Source organism: Siniperca chuatsi, linkage group LG8 (genome assembly GCF_020085105.1).
Source record: "Siniperca chuatsi isolate FFG_IHB_CAS linkage group LG8, ASM2008510v1, whole genome shotgun sequence".
Taxonomy (NCBI): domain Eukaryota; kingdom Metazoa; phylum Chordata; class Actinopteri; order Centrarchiformes; family Sinipercidae; genus Siniperca; species Siniperca chuatsi.
The window spans coordinates 12,000,721-12,020,798 of record NC_058049.1 but is presented as its reverse complement, the minus strand read 5'-3'; the positions used below and the strand labels follow the sequence as shown (position 1 = coordinate 12,020,798).

General features: G+C 38.5%; 2 protein-coding genes across 28 annotated transcripts in view; one reads left to right on the top strand and one right to left on the bottom strand.

Moving 5' to 3' along the window:
• map7d3 (MAP7 domain containing 3) overlaps positions 1-3,085 on the top strand; it is a 31,514-nt gene extending 28,429 nt beyond the window's left edge. For all 26 annotated transcript variants that reach the window (XM_044204449.1, XM_044204436.1, XM_044204451.1 and 23 more), the window contains one exon: positions 42-3,085. In XM_044204449.1, the coding sequence (XP_044060384.1) occupies positions 42-49 (8 nt within the window). In that variant the 3' untranslated portion in view covers positions 50-3,085. The remainder of the gene's footprint in view (positions 1-41) is intronic.
• A 46-nt stretch (positions 3,086-3,131) lies between these two features.
• Positions 3,132-18,190, bottom strand: fhl1a (four and a half LIM domains 1a). 2 transcript variants are annotated; one of them, XM_044204461.1, is made up of 6 exons: positions 18,168-18,190; positions 7,679-7,860; positions 6,358-6,535; positions 5,046-5,215; positions 4,632-4,818; positions 3,132-3,954 (listed from the first exon to the last, which is right to left on the bottom strand). In XM_044204461.1, the coding sequence occupies exons 2-6, from the start codon at positions 7,832-7,834 to the stop codon at positions 3,800-3,802; spliced, it is 846 nt and encodes a 281-aa protein (XP_044060396.1). In that variant the 5' UTR covers positions 7,835-7,860; positions 18,168-18,190; the 3' UTR covers positions 3,132-3,799. The 2 variants fall into 2 exon arrangements, with proteins under 2 accessions (XP_044060396.1, XP_044060395.1); XM_044204460.1 differs by lacking the exon at positions 18,168-18,190 and adding an exon at positions 10,656-10,811.
• Between the last annotated feature and the right edge of the window lie 1,888 nt (positions 18,191-20,078).

Sequence of the window (20,078 nt, the reverse complement as noted above, 5' to 3'; positions counted from 1 at the left end):
TTAAAGATAGAGCGTAATTCTTTTCTCCTGTGTCTCTGTAGAGATTTGATGCTGCAGCCGTCGCTGAGAAGCCTGTTACTGTTGCACTCTTAAAGTTCTTGTCCAGCTGAGCTCCTTCAAAAAAAGTCCTTTACCAGTTCCAAACAGCCTCCTCTTCTTTCTCCTCCTCCTCTTCCAGACAGAGGGGCACAAGGTGAAGCGGAAAGACCAACCCAAGTGCTACATTTGCACCCTAAATGATGAGGAAACAAATATATTAAAATTATATATATAAAAAAACGTTATGCTTCAGGGAAATTCCATATATTCCTTCAACTTACTTGCTTCAGGTCTCTTTCCTCTTCCTCTTGTGTTTAGTTTTTCTCCAGATTTTTTTTTTTTATGTCGTGTCTAATGTTGATGATGCTTTTTAAGAGTTGTGTCTTTGTCAGGGGTGCATTGTTGTAATTTATTAATTTTGGCTTCTTTGTTGTTGTAATTATTATCATATGTTTGGTCTTTTTTGTTTTCTTGTATGAGAATATTCCAGGACACATGCGCATTAGGCTGTGTGAATTGAAAATGAGGTTAAAATTGTGAGTTAATGGAAGGAACGTTAATACATTCTGTTCTGTCGGGGTTTGCATCCCAGGTTTTGCATGCGATTCATTTAAATTTACTTGACCGACTGCTTTTTGCAGCATCCAGCAATATGGCCTTACCACTTTTTCCCCAGCTTCTAATTTTTCTAAGTGTGGATATACTAAATTGCTTGTTCTGAAGCTCACACACGCACAGTTTAGCAATTGTCCGTCATGTGCTTACACTTGGGAGTGGATTCTGTATTCATACCTCACTTCACCTCACAGAGCTCTGTCCTTTAAGCCCCATTTTTTCATACATAGCACGCCCCTGTCTCCAAGCGTCTCTCATCGTGTTTCCTTTTTATTTGTCCACTAGAGGGCTTCGGGAGCATAACTCCAACTGTTACATTTGAAGCTGAGGAGTTTTGAAATTCATGACAACGCTGTAGTGAATTCACATGTTCAGTGACGTTTCAGCAGTTTGTTGATTTAGGGCTCATGGTCCATTTAGGTTTTGTTATTTTTTACATATGTATATAGAATTTATGTTTACTAACAACATCATTGTAATTTACATCAGAATCTGAGTCTTAGTCTCATGTTGATGTTGCAATGACTCTGTAACACAACAGTTTGAATAACCATAACTGTAACATACTACTACAGGTAAAGTCCATTAGTTTCATTCATAGCTGCTTCTGAGCTTCGTAAGACGGTATGTGTTTATTACCGAACTGAACTTGAATGTTCGGCTGTTTTGTCACGATGTCTAGAGTTCACCTTTGCTGAAACAAAAAATCAGGTTTTCAATTATCTGGTTTTAACTCGAGCTTTACCAACACATCCACGCACACTTTTCCATCCATCCTCATGCCTGTGTGGCTCTTTCATTCATGACATTTATTTCCCACTAACCTTTGAAAATTCCCAACACAGTAGCTGCTACATCAGACAAAATGCATTTCAACTATTTTTTATAATATAAAATTTGGCTGTTTATGTATGAAAATACATTTCTACATATATTTAAGTGTTATTGTATTGTGTATATAATCAGTATTAGGCAAATGAAGCCATGTTTAGGATGGAGTGGTGTCAGGATGTGGATAATTGAAGTCTCTGTGTATGTGACTGTGCTAAAAGTTAGGTTTCTGTTCTCGTGCCCTGTGACAGGGTAGTCAGCCTGGAAACCCCAAATTTACATAAAACCCTCTTCCACAAGAGCTCTGCAAAACAAGGGGCCAAGTGGGGACCCACTATGTTTCTCAAAATATGGTGTGTGTATTTGTGTGTGTGTGTGTTTGAGAGCTTTCAGCCCCATATCCCCATGCCCTAATTCTGAATATTGCTTCACAAAGACTTAACAAGTTTTGGACAACATTTTGATGGCGAGCCGAGTTGTTACAGCCCTTAGCAATATGTCTGACCCATGATAATGGCTGTGCCTCTTTATGATGCTTTTAATGTCTTGAAAATATGTTTTCTATTATGTCAAAGGATGTGGGGATGTTGTTGGTTAGTTATGGTTGGTCTATCAGCTCAGGTCACAACTATTCTACTTTGTAGTATGAGGCAGGGCACGTACACCAAACAGAATATGACATGGGTCAGACATATTGTTTTGTCTCTTATGGATTTTTCATGAATTGTATTCAAATCTTAAATACCCCATGCTTGAATAGTTCAAGTATGAGTCTTGGGGACCTTGATCTTGATTTTTGCCTTGTTATCTGCTGGCTTTCACACCCTCTTAATAACTCAAATCTCTTTGTACATAAAGATTGGGGGCTTTTAGATCTTAGCTTTGATTAATAAGCTCAAAGAATGTAACAGACTCCAGAAACCGTCCTTCATTATTTACCATGTCTCTCAGAGCTGCCTGCTTTTAGTGTTCATACATTATTCATCTAGAAAACATGAGACTCTTTGCACTGTCACAAATTACTCGCTTACTGTTTAAAGACTGGTTACTAAGGAGTAGCTTTACTGTACAGACTTGTGGGAGAGTTGTGTGATATTCTGGAAGAAAAGAAAAAAAAGTCATTTGTCTGTGGTTTGTTCCTTCCCAGATATTTAAGTCTCATTCATAACCCAACACCTGCCTATACCCAAACCTTTCCTACTCCTCTCTCCACTCATGAGTAGCACCTGTTGGGGGGCTGTTGTAGCTGCTGCTTGAACAGATACTTTATCTATTCCAGGTCCTGCTGCATCTTTGAGGGCTTGAGTACAGAGCTGACTGCTCTTAGTCTTCAACATTGTCTATAACAATAGGATAGAATGGTGCCTTAGATTGAGATTTAGTATTTTTATTGTATAACAGTTAACTATGAAAGCTTGACCTTACCTCGGCCTCGACAATCAGTCTACCCAACCAGGGCAACTTTGTGAATATGAATATTTCTCTGGAAGATTTACAAACCTAACAACGCCCTGTCTACAAATACAATTTGTACTGTAAATATATCTAAAGTGTACTGAGATTATACAAACTGTTAAAACAATAAAGTCTTGCAAAAATACTCCTTTGCCATGTTTTTAATTACTTGCTGTAGAGAAAAAAGAGACTTCACATCACTTCCTCCTTTATTCTTGTTTTACATTTAACTTCACTCAAAGTCTTGAATACATGAGCAGTTTATATTTCAGCATCAATCTCAAAGACCTAATTTGTATTTGAAATTCACTCTAAACATTTTTTTTAATTCTCATAATCCATTCAAACATTCAGCAACATGAAAGATTATTAATCAAAGTGGTACGTATGATCAGCAGAATGCATGTAAAAAGCATATTCTCTCTGAAAGATTCCAGTAAGGCACTGAAAAGGCTTTTGTCTCATAAAGCTGCGCAGAATCCTGGATTGGATTAAATTAGACTGACAGTGCACGTCACAATCCCACAAAATAAATTCTGTCGCCATGTTAGTATCCAACCCTGACACTGACACAAGTTGCAATAATGTATATGTAGATAAATGATTCAAGCTAGTGCATATTTAGTTGATATAGCCTCCACTCTCAACCTTGTAAAGAGAAGTTTCACCAAAATTGACTGTTTTGACATTTTTGTGCTAGTTCAGAAACAGAATAACATTTCTGTTCTATTCTGAATTCACATCCGAAAACTCCCAAACGTAGAATTGTATGAGAAAATATGTTCTTTTGCAAATTAACATTCAGTTTTGGTGTAATTCCACTTTAAACAGGGACCCTCTGCACAGCTGATTGTGCAGCTCACAGCTTCTTAGCACAGTCGGGGCAGTGGATGTGATCTCCACTGATGACAAAGCGCTTGTTGGCCAGCGAGAGGGAGCACTTCTTGCAGTTGAAGCAATACTCATGCCAGGAGTATCCCTCATAATTCACCACATTGGTGCCATGGCCAAACCCTGCGGAGTCAGAGACAGAAGGACATTTGTCAATCAGCAGGGCAAGACAGGTAATGATGCTTCTAGATAACAGAAGCAAAACCCAGACCTGTTCTGGGCATTTATTATTGGAAACTTTATGTTCCTATATGTTGAACTGTATGCTTGCCTGAAGACAAATTTCTCATTTGTGTATGTACAGCTGACCTGCAGTGCACTGCCTAAAAAACTCTAGGTTGTGCTGACAATTCATTGGAATTAATTAATTGGAAGTCTACCAGTTCAACACTGTCTCTATTTACCCTGTAATTAGTACCAAATTACATACTGTAGTTCTTTTCAGGAAGCTTCTTGGAAATTATTAGGAAATTATTCCAAATTATGGACCCGTAAAATAAAGTGTTACCAAAAGCTCAACTTTGTCTGCTGTGGGACACTGAAGCTGTTTCATGATATATTATCTATGGTAGTTACAGCTCATCTTCCAAAATGTCTTATGGCCGCATTGCATCATGGTCTATGGAGTCATCTGTCAGTGGATTATAATCGGGCCATTATCGAGGCCATTATAATTGTGCAAGAGTTACCAGTATTTTTCATTAATGTCAGCATGCGTTCTGTGTACATTTAAGACAACCCTGGTATGTGTTTGTAACAGCAATCCTACTAACAAGAACATGTGTTTATGCTGCCCTGACCTGTGATTGGGTTCTTGCATCCATGGCACTTCTTGGCCACATCAGTCTTGAAGCAGTCCACGCAGTAAACCTTGTTCTCATGGGAAGTGAAGCGAGCTCCCGCCAGAGTTTTACGGCAGGTGTGGCACACGAAACACTCAGAGTGCCAGGGCTGGTCCTGGTAGCTGATCCCTCCAGAAGTGATGGGCTTAGAGGAACAGAGGAACATTTTGATCGTGATCTCAAACACTACAGGGTTGGAATATCATTCATTTTGCTGAAATTGGTTAAAGTGAACCGTCTGCACCACATAGTTTTATTTTATATAGACAGTACAATGCAGCTTTTAGCTCATCGTGTCAAGCAAACAATAGCAAACTGCTGAGTATTTTTGAAACCACAAAACATACACAGTGATACGATCAGTGCTTGTACCTGCTTGCAGTGGAAGCACTTCTTCGCAAACTTCTTGTCATGGCAGGGGGCACAGTAGATGTCATCACCCTTGGTCAGGAAGCTCTGTGTCCGGATTGGCTGCTTACATTCAAAGCAGGTGAAGCATTCCTCGTGCCACACCTTTTTCTTGTACTCCACGTTCTGGGATCCTAAAACACAAACATAAAGTAAAACCAATCATTTGGGCAGAAAGTTGATGGAATCCAGCCCCTTAACATTTCCCCTTTTGTTTCCCTTTAAGTCGTATTTTTAAAATAATTTTATTCCACACTGACATTATCATATATAGTTTGTATCAGCTTGTTCCACCTCTTCATTGAAGCTTTTTTATGTTTATACTAAGTGAAATATTAAAATCTAAGACTCCATGTTTTTTTATGGCTGCACCATCAAATAGAAATATTCTACATGTTTAGTGTATTTTTTTTTTAAACATTTTCTCATAAAAAAATGTATTTCTTCAAATTAAAGCCTGACATATTTGGTAACTTTCTTATTTTTGGGGTCTGTACTAGAATACTCCACTGCAGGCACAGTATTAGTTTGTAATGAGTGACCCACCGCAGACCACTGCTTGTTGAGTGGATACTGATCCACCAATGGATACTGAGTGGCACAAATAAGGAAGCTAGCAATTCTGTGACCTCCAAGGTAACTGGTAATAATAACCTCTATTTATGTAGCACTTGATTCAATTACACAATGTATAACTGTGGAGAAAAGAATGAGAAAGGCAATAAATCCATCAGTATCCAGAACCATGGCGTCATTTATTTCCCGGAGGGAGTGATACAATGCTTTATATATAACAAAACAGAGGTCAGGTACAGCAAAATAGTATTTAAAAAAAAAAGCTGATGGAATCAGAAGTAAGAAAAGATTATACAGCTTTAGTAAACCTAAACTCTTCAAGAACAATAGCTGGATGTCAAGCTGTTTATGTATTATTTATTAAGAAAATCCATCAAAACTCAGCTAATCTGCTTCATCAGGACTGTGTTTTGATCAGATTTAACTGGCAACATAAGCAAAAAAAACTTAAATTATTGCCTGTTTTTGATTCAAATGTTGCTAAATCCTGAAGTATGTGACATCACATTTTGCCAACTGAGCCCCACCCACTTCAAACCAATAAGAAAAGCATAAATAAAAACACAAATAAATAAATGTCTAAAGTAAAACAACCAAAACTGTTCTAACTTTGGCAGAAAATTGTGTGCTCATGTAGAAACCAATGGAGAAAATAGGTTTTCAGGGCCTTTAAAAAGAGAAAGTATAACAGCAAACCCACCTGGCATGACCACCTTGTAGCAGCCCTGGCAGCGGTTGCCATCCTCCCTGGAGCCACACTTGCCACACATGATCTTGCCATCATCGCGGGCACTGAACGGCTCACTAGCCAGCGGCTTGTAGCACTTGGCGCAGCGGAAACAGTCCTCATGCCAGTAGCGGTTCTTATGGTGCAGCTCCTAAACACAGAGAGGAGGCCCGGGGGTGAGCAGAGTTGCGCTTACCAAGTCCTCATGCAGACCTCATTAAAGTGGAGTTTGTTTACTCATCATGTGGACTGAGGCTCGGGGCCAGAATACAGAACAAGCCCATGTGGCAGGCATTAAAGTGGAGATGAGGTGAGCTGGGATGTGGTGAGCCATGAAGAAGTTAGGGGACTTAGATGGTGGCGATATCAAGTATTTAAGCCCCATTAGTAGTAATCACACATCTTTTTCACACATTTAACTGCCTGTGGCAATTGTAAAATTCAAGGTAGAAAAATTGAGCGGACCATATCTCTACGAGTTTTAGGTGTTTTATTCATTTATAAAACCTGGGAAAGATCTCTTGCTCTCTGTCACACACAATTGCTTTTAATGTGCCATCAAAGTATTCTAATATTGTCCTTGGAATCTGTAGAAATCCATAGAAACAAATTCTAAATATGGAGCAACTTATCATAACAAAAGTTCAACTGAATTGTTTTTTAGGTTAGTTGTTTTTTTATATGACTGCTGCTGTCCAATGAAAACCGTGTATATCAAAATATGGTGATTTTGAAGTGTTAATTTTTCCTTCATGGTTTAAGAAAATTCTCCTTCTTCTTAAACTAAATAAACAATTAAAACATATTGTCTGAAAAATGCATTGTCAAAAAGCTTAAAACAGGTCCGTTTTTTCTTCTTCTGTCACAGGACAGTGACGTTAAGCACATCTGTATGCATCCATTAGTATTTCACAAGAAACAATAATCAAAAAGTGACTTGTGATACCAAGTAAAAAGACTGCTGAGAAAATACAAAGAAATACTAAATTATTTGTATTTAGACTAATAATATGTGGGTTTACTGTGAATATGGTATATTGTACAAATACAGTTTGGGTACCAAGTACATTATTCTATAATGTTAGTTTACTAACTAACTGGCATATAAATCATCATCATCATCAAGAAATTACTCCTTGAATGTACATATCAAATATGCTGTATTTTTTTAAACATTTCTGTTTATTATATTTTAAATGGTAAACATTTGTCAACAGAACAGAGTGTCTTCTGTGGTCATTTTTGTCATTTATTTTGATGCTTTGGTCACTCCCTCTTTTACTCATTCATTCACCTTGGAGTCGGCACCAATGGGGCGTTTGCATTCTGCACAGGTGTTGGCGCAGAGCTTATCGAAGCACTTGGTGCACACGTGCTTTTCGTCCTTCTTCACATACTTCTTCCCATGCAGGTTGTCACGGCAGTAGTAGCAGTCAAAGCGGTCAGTCATGGTGGAGGTGAGATAACTCCTGGGACCTGTGGAAACACAAGCGACTGTCAGACAGTGGACTTGCAGAGCTTCTGTCTTCCCTACATGGCTAGATGTTTCCTTTAGACACCAGATGGGGCCAGTGTTGCCTTTTCTAACACCCCCATGATTCTTTGAACAATAAGTCAGAGCTAGAAGGTTACATTCAGCAATGATGAATACATTTTATTTTTTATTTAACAGTAGTAACACCATTATAGTTGATTAAAAGTGCTTTACAGCTCAGACAAAAAAGAACAAAACAAACAAGGAACAAAAAAACTAAGAAAATCAGAAGTTCAGTATAAGAATAAGTATTAAATGACTGGAGTTTGGTGAACAGCACAATGACGCCTAAAGCAGTTTATGTAACTCTGACCTCTGTACCTAAAAAATGCAAAACAAATCTATGCAGAAATTGGACAAAGTATATTTTACGTGTATTAGTAAGACACAGTGAGATGCAGGTCTAACAGCTGCATAACAAACTGATGAGAGACGTGTGAGTGAGGTTAAAAAGCAGCCCACAGATGTCTGCTTGTTGTCTGCGTGCTTTCTGGCCTGCATACTTTTTATCATGCCCTCCCTGGAAAGCTTAGGTCATATTTTCGGACCGTCTGGCTCATTCCTGTCACCCCCCCACCTCGATGAACCGCCCCCCTGAGTCCGGCCCACATGCTCTCTTTTTGTCTGCATTTTGGCCAGGTCATTTTATTGGCTGTTAGTGTAAACACTGTAAACTGAGTTGCCTTGCTTCTTCATTCGTCAACATTCCTGTGTTCGCATCACAGGCGGTGTCCACTGGGAGCAGACTGAGTAGTTTCCTGGAACAGCTGTTGTGTAGGGTGGAGTGTGTGGACATATTATGCTTTATCTACATCACTTTAAAGCTTCTCTCGCCCTCTTGTAGGATGTCAGGGAGAGCAACTGAACAGTGTGTGAACTTTAGCAATTTATTCAGTGCGACAGATATCATTTTAATCCAGTCCTGGAGCGATAGAGGAAACAATGATTGGAATGGCATTTTGTCCAAGTAACCATAGGAACAAGCAAAATATTTATGAAAGGGGACTGCAGCTATTCAAGTGGGATGTGGTAAACAGCCGTGTGAAAGAGATGAGCTTCCCCGTGCGTGGTATGTGCCCCTGGTGTGTGGGGAATGAATAGATGGGAGAGGGTATGGAGGAAGGGAACTATCTCCACCTGTGCTCCAGGGATAAAGACTGGACTGAGGACTGAGCCCTGACACGCCCCACTCCACCTAAACTCAACTCCTAGTAGCATTTCATGAAACTAAAACAGGAAAACCCACCCAGTCAACACTGTCAAAACACACACACACAATGCTCGGGTCTCATTACTGAGCCCATCCAGCCCGGAGATCTATTTTAGACATGCACTCTCTATTTAAAGTACATTGACCTTCCAGAGGGGACAAATGCAGAAGGATGCAAAGTGATGACTACTGGGACTATATGCAGCTATTGTGGCTCCGGTTGAGACGTGTCCAATACTTTAATCCTTTGTTACAAACAGTGTGACAGCTGCCCCCTGTCAAACAGGCGTGGTATGTACCGACGCTCAGCTGTGGAGGGAGTGGAATATACCACTGTGGTCCCTTTGGGGAGCAAGAAAGGTCAACGTGACACCAGTTTGAGAGGTGAGTCAGAGGGGTGAGAGATGATCAAAGACAGAGTGACCCAGACAGTTTATCAGCCAAATCAACAGCTACATTGTCAAAACTTTCTTGGATAATGACAGCTTGTTCTCTTGAAAGTATAGGCCTCCTACAAAATCAGGTCATTTGAACATAATCACATCTTGCTATCATGGTGCTTTGGAGAAAAAAAGTACAATGCAAACCCTGGAGCAGGCTGTTCCTTAGCCTTTCTACAACATGCAGCAAGAAATGAAAAATGGAAGAGAGCTCCAAATATTAGACCACAGATTTCTGCTACAAGATGCTACTGTCATATACAGTAACTACAAATGCTCAGTTCATTTGTCATTCATTTGAAAAGGTTAAATCATCCACCCCAAAATTATTCAAAATTATTCACTGAGCATGAGTAAAAAAGGAATTAATTAACTTTTGGGCCCTCTATAATTAAATACCCAAATTCAAATTCATGTGTTCATTATAATGAACTTCATCTGAAAAATAATATAATATGGTATAGTTTTTATCTAAATGAAAAAGTCTAAATCTGTATCAGCACATTATGATGGAATTAATCTCCCCAACAGAGAAGGGGAAGATTAAAAAATGTAGACATTTAAGCATTGTAGCCGTTCATTTTGCTGGGAAAGGTTGTTTGAACATGCTACAGGTCAACAAAACATCAACAAAAGCTCCAAAAAGATCAGTGGACCTTAGATTGTATTGTTACATATTGTTGCTGTCTAGTAAAAAACATGTATCTTCAAATTTTGTGATTTTTTTAATAGATAAACTGAAGCATCAAGTGTTCCTTCATGGGCAGAGAAAATTATCCTACTTCTTAAGGTAAATAAACCATTTAAAATGATTTTGATTATCTAAAAACGCATTGTCACAAAGCTGAGAACAGGGCTGTTTTCCTAAGAACATAAAAAGTCGACATTTTGGAGATACCTGGTTTTCACAGGACAGCAATATTGTGTAAAAAAAATCATCTTTACAAATTCACTTTAAATCCAGGACAATTCTTCCTGAGCTTTGAATAGTGGCATGCCAATAGTAGATTTACATTTTACACACATTCATCAACTTATTTAACATCCAGTGTTGGCGCCAGCTTTTTTTTTTTTTTTTTAATTTTACCTGAGTGTTTGTAGAAAGCCATGCTTGGTTCCAGTCAGGAGGAAAAGAAGAAGGAAAAAAGGAAGACGATGCAGGGACAAGAGGGGACAATAGCATCCACAGAGGGTCAAGCCCAGAGACCACACACCTCATTAAGTTATGGAGGGCTGTATATACCCCTCTGTGACCCACACACACCGCCGACCCCAAGTCCAAATCCAACCTGCTGCCCTCCAGTCCTTTTTAGGGTATGCATTGGAGAACAGAGTGGATGAGAGAGAGTATGATGCACGGGGGGATAGATTAGGTGATAGAGATTGGATTCCACTGCTGTAACATCAGAAGGTAAAAAAAAAGAAAACACAGTTTGAAGGTTTTGAGTGATGGCCATGAGGGATAACAGATACTCCCACTGCCCCGACATAAAATGTTTTGTTAGAGAGTTCAGAACATGTACAGATGACATGTTGGATCACTTAACATGATAACTCAAAGGGATGACTCATAGGAAGAACAAGTTGATATCATTGACTGAGCTGAGGAGAGACAAAGTGTGGTGGAGTGTTATATAAGTATCTCTAGTTATATCTTCACGTCTGTCTGTCTGTGTGTGTGTGTGTGTGTCTGTGTGTGCGTGCGCGCATATGTACCATATGTCAGACTTTCCAGAAGATGATGCAGTATCCTCAAATCTAAACTGTAAAGTGAGCCAGAGAAGAATATTTTAGAATGGGAGAAAAGAATGACTGTCAGTGATGAATTTTTCTCTCTGTTATCTCTGTGATTCTTATTCCAAGAGAGAATATTTCCTTTAAAGCCTCAGGAAACACCCAGTGCATTCCTGATAGAAAAGCAAAAAGACATCATGAATCTTCTCACCAAAAAATGCATGCTCTAACAGTGAAAAAATGTCCTCATCTATTTATACTCTAATCAGACTGACAACAGCTATAGCTGATGTTAACATAATAATTAAAAATTTTAAGACGTACGTTTAAAATTCCAAAGTCAATATTATATATTGCAGCTAAATACTAATAATAATGGGAACCAGATTCTTTGGTGATTAAAACTGCAATAAAATTCCAATCCATTACGATTTCTGATTTACCAACTCTATGGTTAGGTTCTGGTTACGTTAGGCAACTAAAACTACTTGGTTAAGGTTAGAGAAAGATCAAGGCCATGATAAATAAAAACTTTGCATACACAACCATCCACCCTAACCTACTTCTTAAACTTGCAATAACTGATTTTTTTCAGCCACTTGGGGGCAGCGGAAACAAGTTGTGAGCAATGTAAGAATTCATGCAGCTTGCTTCTGCGACCGAAAACAATACTATGAGAGCCGAATGAGTGAACCAAAACAGCAACACAACAAGATGTGGGCTGGAAAACCAAAACAATGAGCCGAAAGAAGCTAAAAAGTTCCGCAGAGCAGCGGGGAACTGCAGCGTCAGATGATAACTCTCTGTGTTCATTACTACGAGTGATGCCTCTCACATTACATGTAGTCATTTGAGCCATTGTTATTATGAAAAAAAAAACTGATTATAGCTGCTATGTCTATTACTGCCAACTAACTATCATGATCAAAACCATCATGACCTTCATCTATTCTGCAGTGGAGCAAATGTGGCTCCACAGATGGCACTTTACTCTGACTGGTTTGGGCCTTTAGAGTCAGACAAGCTTATAATACAGAAATATAGGATCATAATGGGAATGAGAGGAGGCTGAAAGCCTCAAGAGACTGGCTAATACAGGAAATAAATTTGTTAGAGTCATGATAATGTCACTAACCTCAGTTAGGAACCATAATACTTTCCTTTTAAAAAGGGAAGACTCATCTCTTAACTATATTAAATCATCTTCTTCATATATCAGACACAAAACAAATCAATGCAGTTAGCTAGCTTGTGTGTAAGTGTATTTGTGTGTGTTTGTGTGCGTGCTTGTAAGGGTAGCTGGTTGTAATTACAGATTTGATTTGGTCCATTACCACAGAGCACAGCATTACGTTTGTCCTTTTATAATCTGTCACCTAATTACTCTAAACCCACAAAGACTAATTAATGAGCAGGAAGGCACCACAGAAACCTCCTCAGTAGACGATCCGCTCTCTGTTAGATCAGGAAATCTGTTCTTCCTCCTCTATTTCTTCACACTCACATTAACATTTACATTGCTCTTGTTTGAAATGTTTTCATCTCTAACCAGACACTTCCCTCATCTATTCTTTCTCTCCATTTCACATCTCTCAGTCTTCATCTTTGCCATGATGCATTTCTCTCTGGTTCCATCATTCGCAGCATTGAATTAATGTGGATTTTGACAGTCAGAGGTGGTGCAAAATACTCTGTGAAAAGACTGAACAGGTGACAAAAATTATTTTTAATCTAACAGTTGACAAACGGAATAATGATGATGATGGTGGTGTTGAACAGAAAAATTATGATGATGATGAAAATACAATAGTTTTGAAAAACTGTGTGTACATCTTACCAATATATCAGAGGTCCAATATTATTGGGCTGCAGCATTCAACAAAAAAATAAACAGTGTATAATGTCATTTGAGTTATCAAATATTATCGGATGTGCAGGGTGAAAACATTGTGTGCACACGTATTTATCATAGGTTTACAGCCAAATGGTCGACAACAAATACTTTTCAGCAAACTAAGAAAAACACTATTACAAGCTATTTGCAGGAATTTTTATCTTCTTAGTTTATGCCATAAACTGTATGTAAAGGGTCTAATAACAGGTTAGCAAGCATGTACTTTGTGTATAACATATAAATGAAATATAGTTTGGCATCCCTTACCCTGCATTAGCCAAATATCAGGTGAAATGTGAGGTGACACATATTACTGTACCAAATTGACAATATAATGAATATTAAATATAGAAATTGGGCAATTTGTCATTGTAGTCTTTGTTTTCTCAATTATCAATAACAGCAACTCTCTCACTAAACTCACACTAAAATCATCTCTCATGCTGCATTCAATTGCCATTCTATTTATCTGAAGAAACATATTTCCTGCTTTTACATTTGATATTAACACCACCAACAGTCCAATAATGGAATCATATAGTCAAGAAAAATGGCAGCATAATGGAAAAAATACCCAATTTTTCACTTGAAAATATTTATTACATGTTTGCCAGACTACAAATTGTAACAAACATTTGTTTAAAGCTGTTAAATTAGCTTTTTAAGCTGGAGGGCATGTTTGTTTATCCATTATTTTCCTGTTTTGCTTTTCTGACAGCACTAACATAAAGTACATCTGGTTTCCCACTGTCTACTGCATATTAACAGTCTCATCTGGTGATGGTGTTAACTACACCCAGTGACTGCTGGAATGCAGTGCCCATCTCCCCACCTGCCAGCTCCAAAGCTCCACTTTTAATAGAGCAGAAATAACTCCTGATCTTTTGGAACAATAAACAAAACTATAAATATATTTTTTTCCAAATAAGATAATCCTGGTTAAATACATAGCTGGTGATGTGACTGATTTGCCATTCTTATACTTTGAGAAAAAAGAGCATAAAGGATTTTAAACTGTCCTTACCAGTAATGGAAACACACATGTGCTCGCTTACATACAGTGTGTGCTTTTGAAACTCATCCTATAGTGAGATGCAATGCATATCACAAATGTTTTTGTTTTGGTTGCCTCTTGGCTACAAGCCCATCGCCTCTCAAATCTCTAAATGTAGATTTGGTGTTTGCAGGCACAGAGAAACAGGAAATCTGGCCTGTACTTCCTGAACAAATGAGAGGAAATCGCTCAGTGTGACTGGAACAAGCACCCACACTCTCTTCACTGTTACCAACAGCAACAAAAGCCTTGTCTCTGTGTCTGAGAGCTCATCTCTCAACATGACCTCTTGCCCTGTACATCCATGTGTCTCAGTAACTCTCCAAATCTGGTTAGTGGGCAGACAGACCAGTGACAGACTGAGCTGCACTGTCTCTGTTAGGGGAGCAACGACTCACCATGCACACACAAAAAACATAGTGTCAAGACAACAGGACAGACACATGCTTATTTCTACACACACACACACACACACACACACACACACACACACACACACACACACACACACACACAAAGAAGCTGTATTACAACACTGACATACGGTCAGTGAGTGACTGAAGATATCTGGGTGTGGCTGCAAGATCCAGACACATTGAGGTCAAATATGTGTGGACAAAAGGCCAAGAGGGGAGCTCTATCAACACAGTAACACTCCTGTCCAACGGATACGGCTTGGAGTGTTGCTAACACACACACACACACACACACACACACTTTCAGATAAAGCCTTCAGTGTAGGCCAGTGAGCACTTCAGTTCTCATTGGTCTCACATGACTCAAGCCTCTAAACACAGATAAAGTCAGTCCCTCTTGCTGACGTGTGGAACAATATTTTTCTATATATAATATTGACTATGGAATCAATATTTCAGTAAGGATACACATAAAACAACATTAAACTTAAATTCTGCATGGACAGTACATGTCAATGTTTGTAAGGTGAGGTTTTTCTGAAGACGTGCATCTCTCAACCCTCAGAGAGTCAAAGTGACACCAAGTTGCATTTTCAACACGGAACAACACCATTTTTAAAATCTCTCTGCCTTTATCCTTCCACCGTGGGCCAAGAGACGGCGCTTTGGCAGTTGTACCATAAAATAGAGGTTGCCGGTTTTTAAGCACACATAAAATCAGTGGTGAAAAGTAACTAGGCACAATTACTCAAGTTCTGTAATTAACTTAAATGTTCCTTTACTTTACTTGAGTATTATAATTTTATGTTACTTTATACTTCTACTCCACTAAATTTTATGGGAAATATTGTGCCTTTTACTCTGTTACAGTTATCTGACAGCTCTAGCTACTAGGCACTTTGCAGAATAATTTTATATACAAAACATCTGATCAGCCTCTAAAATATGATGTTTTGTTATGGACTTAAGCCTAACAGTATATAAAGTAATTCAAATTAGCTCCACCTTAGGCAACTAAGACATTAAAATCCTTCTTACACATTAACACATCTATAATAATACTCTGAATGGGGCCATTTTGTATAATGAGTACCTTTACTTTTGATACTTTAAGTACATTTTACTGATGATATTTTTGTATATTTAATGGGAAAATTTCAAATGCAGGACTTTTACTTGTAACAGAGTAAATCTGCAATGTGTTATTGATACTTTTACTTAAGTAAAGGATCTGAGTACTTCTCCCACCACTGCATGAAACCATGAACACACTGGCTTTGTCTCTTACATGAGGCATCCAGCCCTCTCGGTCTCTTTCATTCTCTCTTATTGTGGCTCTTGCTCTCTCCTCATTTCTTTCCCACTTTCTTCCTCTTTTATTTACAAAGTAATCATGTGCAATTTCAGCTCCCTTCTCTCTTCTCTCCCTTCTCCCAGTAGTGCAGGATAAGCAGCTCGACATACACGAGAGAATATTGCCTCCATTCAGCTCGCTCAGCCCACACAGACAAACAAGCAGCATTGCCTATTTAGGAGTAGTGTGCCGGGCTGATGAGAGCACTGTTATATGTGTTTCATCAACTGGTCATCTACACTCAGGCACACACTCTCTCTCTCTCTCTCTCTCTCTCTCTCTCTCTCTCTCTCTCTCTGAGTGTGTGTCTCTCTGCTCCATTTGCAAGAATAAAAGAAATGATGAAACTGTCTTCTCAACAAAAGCATGTCTCTGCCTGAATAACCTCCAGGCACCAAAGCTCCCAGTGTGGCAAATGTCCTGCTGCTGGCTCGATGGAGAGGAGACCTCACAGGCACTGACATACAGCAGCTTCATTGAAGATTGATATTAATTATACACTTTATGAATGAATAATCTATAATTGTGCTGTTGGATTTATATTTGTGTTCATTTTGCAACAAAAATTCCAAATAATAATATTTCTAAGATACAAATGATTTAAAAATTGCTGCAATTTTATTTATTTATTTTTTTTAAATCAAGCCCTAGAGAAAGAGCAGTCTTTTCAGTTTGAAAGTGGATTAATTTATTACTCGGTGCAGTTACTCACTTATTACAAGTACAATGTTTTTATGGGTTTTGAAGGATGGTGAGTCATACTGGAGCCACAAGGAGGTCCAGTGTTCCAGAAAAAGGACCGTAATCTCCAAGTCTCTTTAATGACATCATGCATTTGGTGTGGCAGCTGCCCAAACCAGAAGGGAGGAGATGGTAAACTGATGTATGTTTTAACAGTTTCAAGCCATACATGGTACCTTTGGGCTCTGCTGCTCATTATACAGATGCCAGCAGCACAATAATATCACTACACACTTTTTGATCTACAAGATAATTAGCTTTAGATCTGATGCAATCCAATACAATAGTCCTGCAGTTATTATTACCTCTTTGTACTGGAGTGCATTACATTATACATTCAGACGTTACAGTATGTATGAGGGAGGGGTTGTCAAAATATTATGTACAGTTAAAATTATAGCATAGCAATTCCACTAATGAAGTCCTCAAGAATGACCATAGAGTCAAATCAACACCTCCCTGACACAGTGTCACCAAAACTGAACATTATGAGCTCCATTAGTAGGTCTTTTTTATTGCAGAGCTATTGCATAGGGTTACACTATATACTGTTGTATGATACTGTGCCTACCTCCTGACCTGCAGGTATATATAGACAATTTTCCTTAAAAGTGATCATTTTCACTTTTTTTTCTTTTTTGGTAGCAAAGTAGCAATACCACACTATGAAAATACTTCAGTAGGAGTAATCAAAACTTATTATTAATACTTACTTATTGATGAATTAACATATAAGCATAATGTTGTAGCTGGGTTAGATGCTATAGTTTTAACTGCTTTATATACTTTTGGGTGGTTTTGGTTGTAACAGTAGGCTACATCATATTTTATAAAGTAATCATAGTCTTGTTTGTAAATTTAAATATGAAAAGTAACTAGCAATTTAAAGAATAAAAAAAGTACAATATTTCCCTCTGAAATGTAGTGGAGTAGAAGTATAAAGTAGCTCAGAAGTAAAGTTCAAAAGTTAACTTGGTCCAAAAAATAAAAACATAAACATAGAGGATGGAAGTATAGAGATGCTGATGGAGGCAGATAGATAGTCCACAATGCGTGCCACTGCAGTGCCAAACAAAGCGCATCACCTGTTGTGCAGCGCAACACTACCGTGCCTAAACTGGTCAGGTGGACTAAAACGCTAAAGAAATTTGTTGCACATTTCAGTATTTTTCAGTAAGGACCGTCTTTGTAACGGAGGATGTAACTGACTCTTACTTATGTCGGAAACCTCCACCCGATAAGACAATAGCTGCATTTACGCATTTGACACAAATGTACTTAAATGGGCCAAATAACAGCCTTATGACAAACTTCTTCCGTCGCGCTGTCTGTTTAATAATCACCTGAAGTGAGCTGAGCAGCTGCCTGATAATGTCAGTTAAACACAGCTGTGGTATTGGACTCACCTCTCCAAAGCGAACAGATGAGCGTCTCTCACTCGACACCAGCAGTGTGCCCGGTGGGTTTGGCTGAGAGGTAAAATCTGCGAAGGCAACGCAGCTTTAAAAGACAGAGGGAGCAGAGAAAAAAAAAAAAACAACTGTGGGACATGAGCCAAACCTCTGTAAGCGCTCATAAACAATTACCTCATCCAGGAATTTACAAGCTCTCTTAGTAAAGTTCTTATTGGCGCTGCACTCCAAGCAAAAGGGATAAGAAAGTCCTAACTTTTCTGCATCAAGCAACACTGAGACCTAATTATATTTTTGTGTTAGAGGCAGGTCTGCTGTGTAGGGATCTCCATTTGTCATATGAATTATCCTCACAACATTTGAACATTTCTGCTGCCTACAAAGGATGGACTGACTTGTTAAGTTGACACACTTTTGTCCCACTTCTCTATCGGCCTCACTCGTCTCCTTCTTTGGTAATGAATAGAGGAATTACATCAAGATGACTCATTCTTAACCCAAAGTAAATACATGCAGCCTGTAGACTTAACCCTCACAGTTAATCCATTGCATTTACAAATGGATGATGAAATGCCCAAAAGGTGTTCCTGTTATATAACACAGATGCCAGCTGTCATTGAGACTAAACAGCTAAACTACATCCAGAGTGTTCATCCACAGAGATAAACATCTAACTCTAAGCCTAAGAAAGAGGTGAGAGTGAGGATGTATTTGTTTGTACAGTCAGGATGAAGATATGAAGGTTATCTCTGTTGTGTTTGTTACTCAAAATATAGCTTCTTATGAACTACAGCTCCATTTTCCTGCAACAACATGCTGTTACAATAAATGTCTTCTTCTTAACCATGTGTATCTGCACGTTATCTACCAATAAATAAGCCCTCAATTGGTAACCTGTTACTGTACATGACTGTATAATAAACAAACATCATGAAGGACTGTTGTTCCATTCAATCAATGTTGATGAGAGCCACATGTTCGGTCTGTGCAGGTCCTTCTGACGGGAACATCTGGGTGGAGATGTGTTACTGTAGTGTGTACATTTGCAAGAGTAAGGGCAGGTTATCATTTTTATGAAAGGAGCATTTCACTAAACAAACAAGAATCCAGTATTTACTGAATGAATCCAAAAGCAACAGATCAAATTTTTCTTATAACGGTACAATAATCCACTGGAGTGAGAGACTTTTTGCTTGATTAAATAACCTTATACATTTATGAAAAACAGCCAATCTCAGTCCCTTTTGGAATAATCATTGATTAATTTCATGATAAACAACATCAACAATTGTGTGGAATGAGTGGAAAGTAACAGGTTTAAAGACAGACAGTTCAGTTGAGAGACAGATATCTGCACAAGCCGAAGCTAAGTGGCCCTTTAAAACTACTATTTCCTCCCGGGACAGTAACTCCACTATACAGACATTCTTGAGCAGACTGGAAGGAGTTGTGCCCATATTAGGACCATGTTACCTGATATCTGGCACAAATCATGCCTGGGAGAATAAAATGCCATCAGCCTTGGCTGTGCAGAGTGCAGCTTTCATATTAACACCAATCTGCCCCTTTATCTTGGATAGATGAGAAAAGTGTTGGATCAATTCATGATGATTTGTAAGCTTGGTGACTGATCAAATTGGGAGAATAAGACGGAAATGAGAAGATGACCAAGGTCTGTATTTCACATGGTGCCTTAGAATACTCCCTCACATCACACATTAGAGAAGGTTTGACACATCCAAGGTCAAAACAGTCAACCTACAACAAGGAATAATCCATGTACGCTTATTATGAATCACAGGTTTAGACTGTTATTGGATTGGGAGACAAGTGGCCCAAATTGCAGAATTTTAGCCCAGTTTTTCACATTAGAGCAGTGTTTCCCAACCTTTTAAGCTTGTTAAA

What these genes read in the sequence shown, in the direction of transcription:
- fhl1a (XM_044204460.1), bottom strand. Translation starts at nt 10,677, where the DNA reads ATGGCTTTCTACAAACACTCAG. An exon ending in CCATTGGTGCCGACTCCAAG is followed by an intron (nt 6,536 to 7,678) that starts GTGAATGAATGA and finishes CTCTGTGTTTAG; the next exon opens with GAGCTGCACCATAAGAACCG. An exon ending in AGTGCTTCCACTGCAAGCAG is followed by an intron (nt 4,819 to 5,045) that starts GTACAAGCACTG and finishes TGTTCCTCTAAG; the next exon opens with CCCATCACTTCTGGAGGGAT.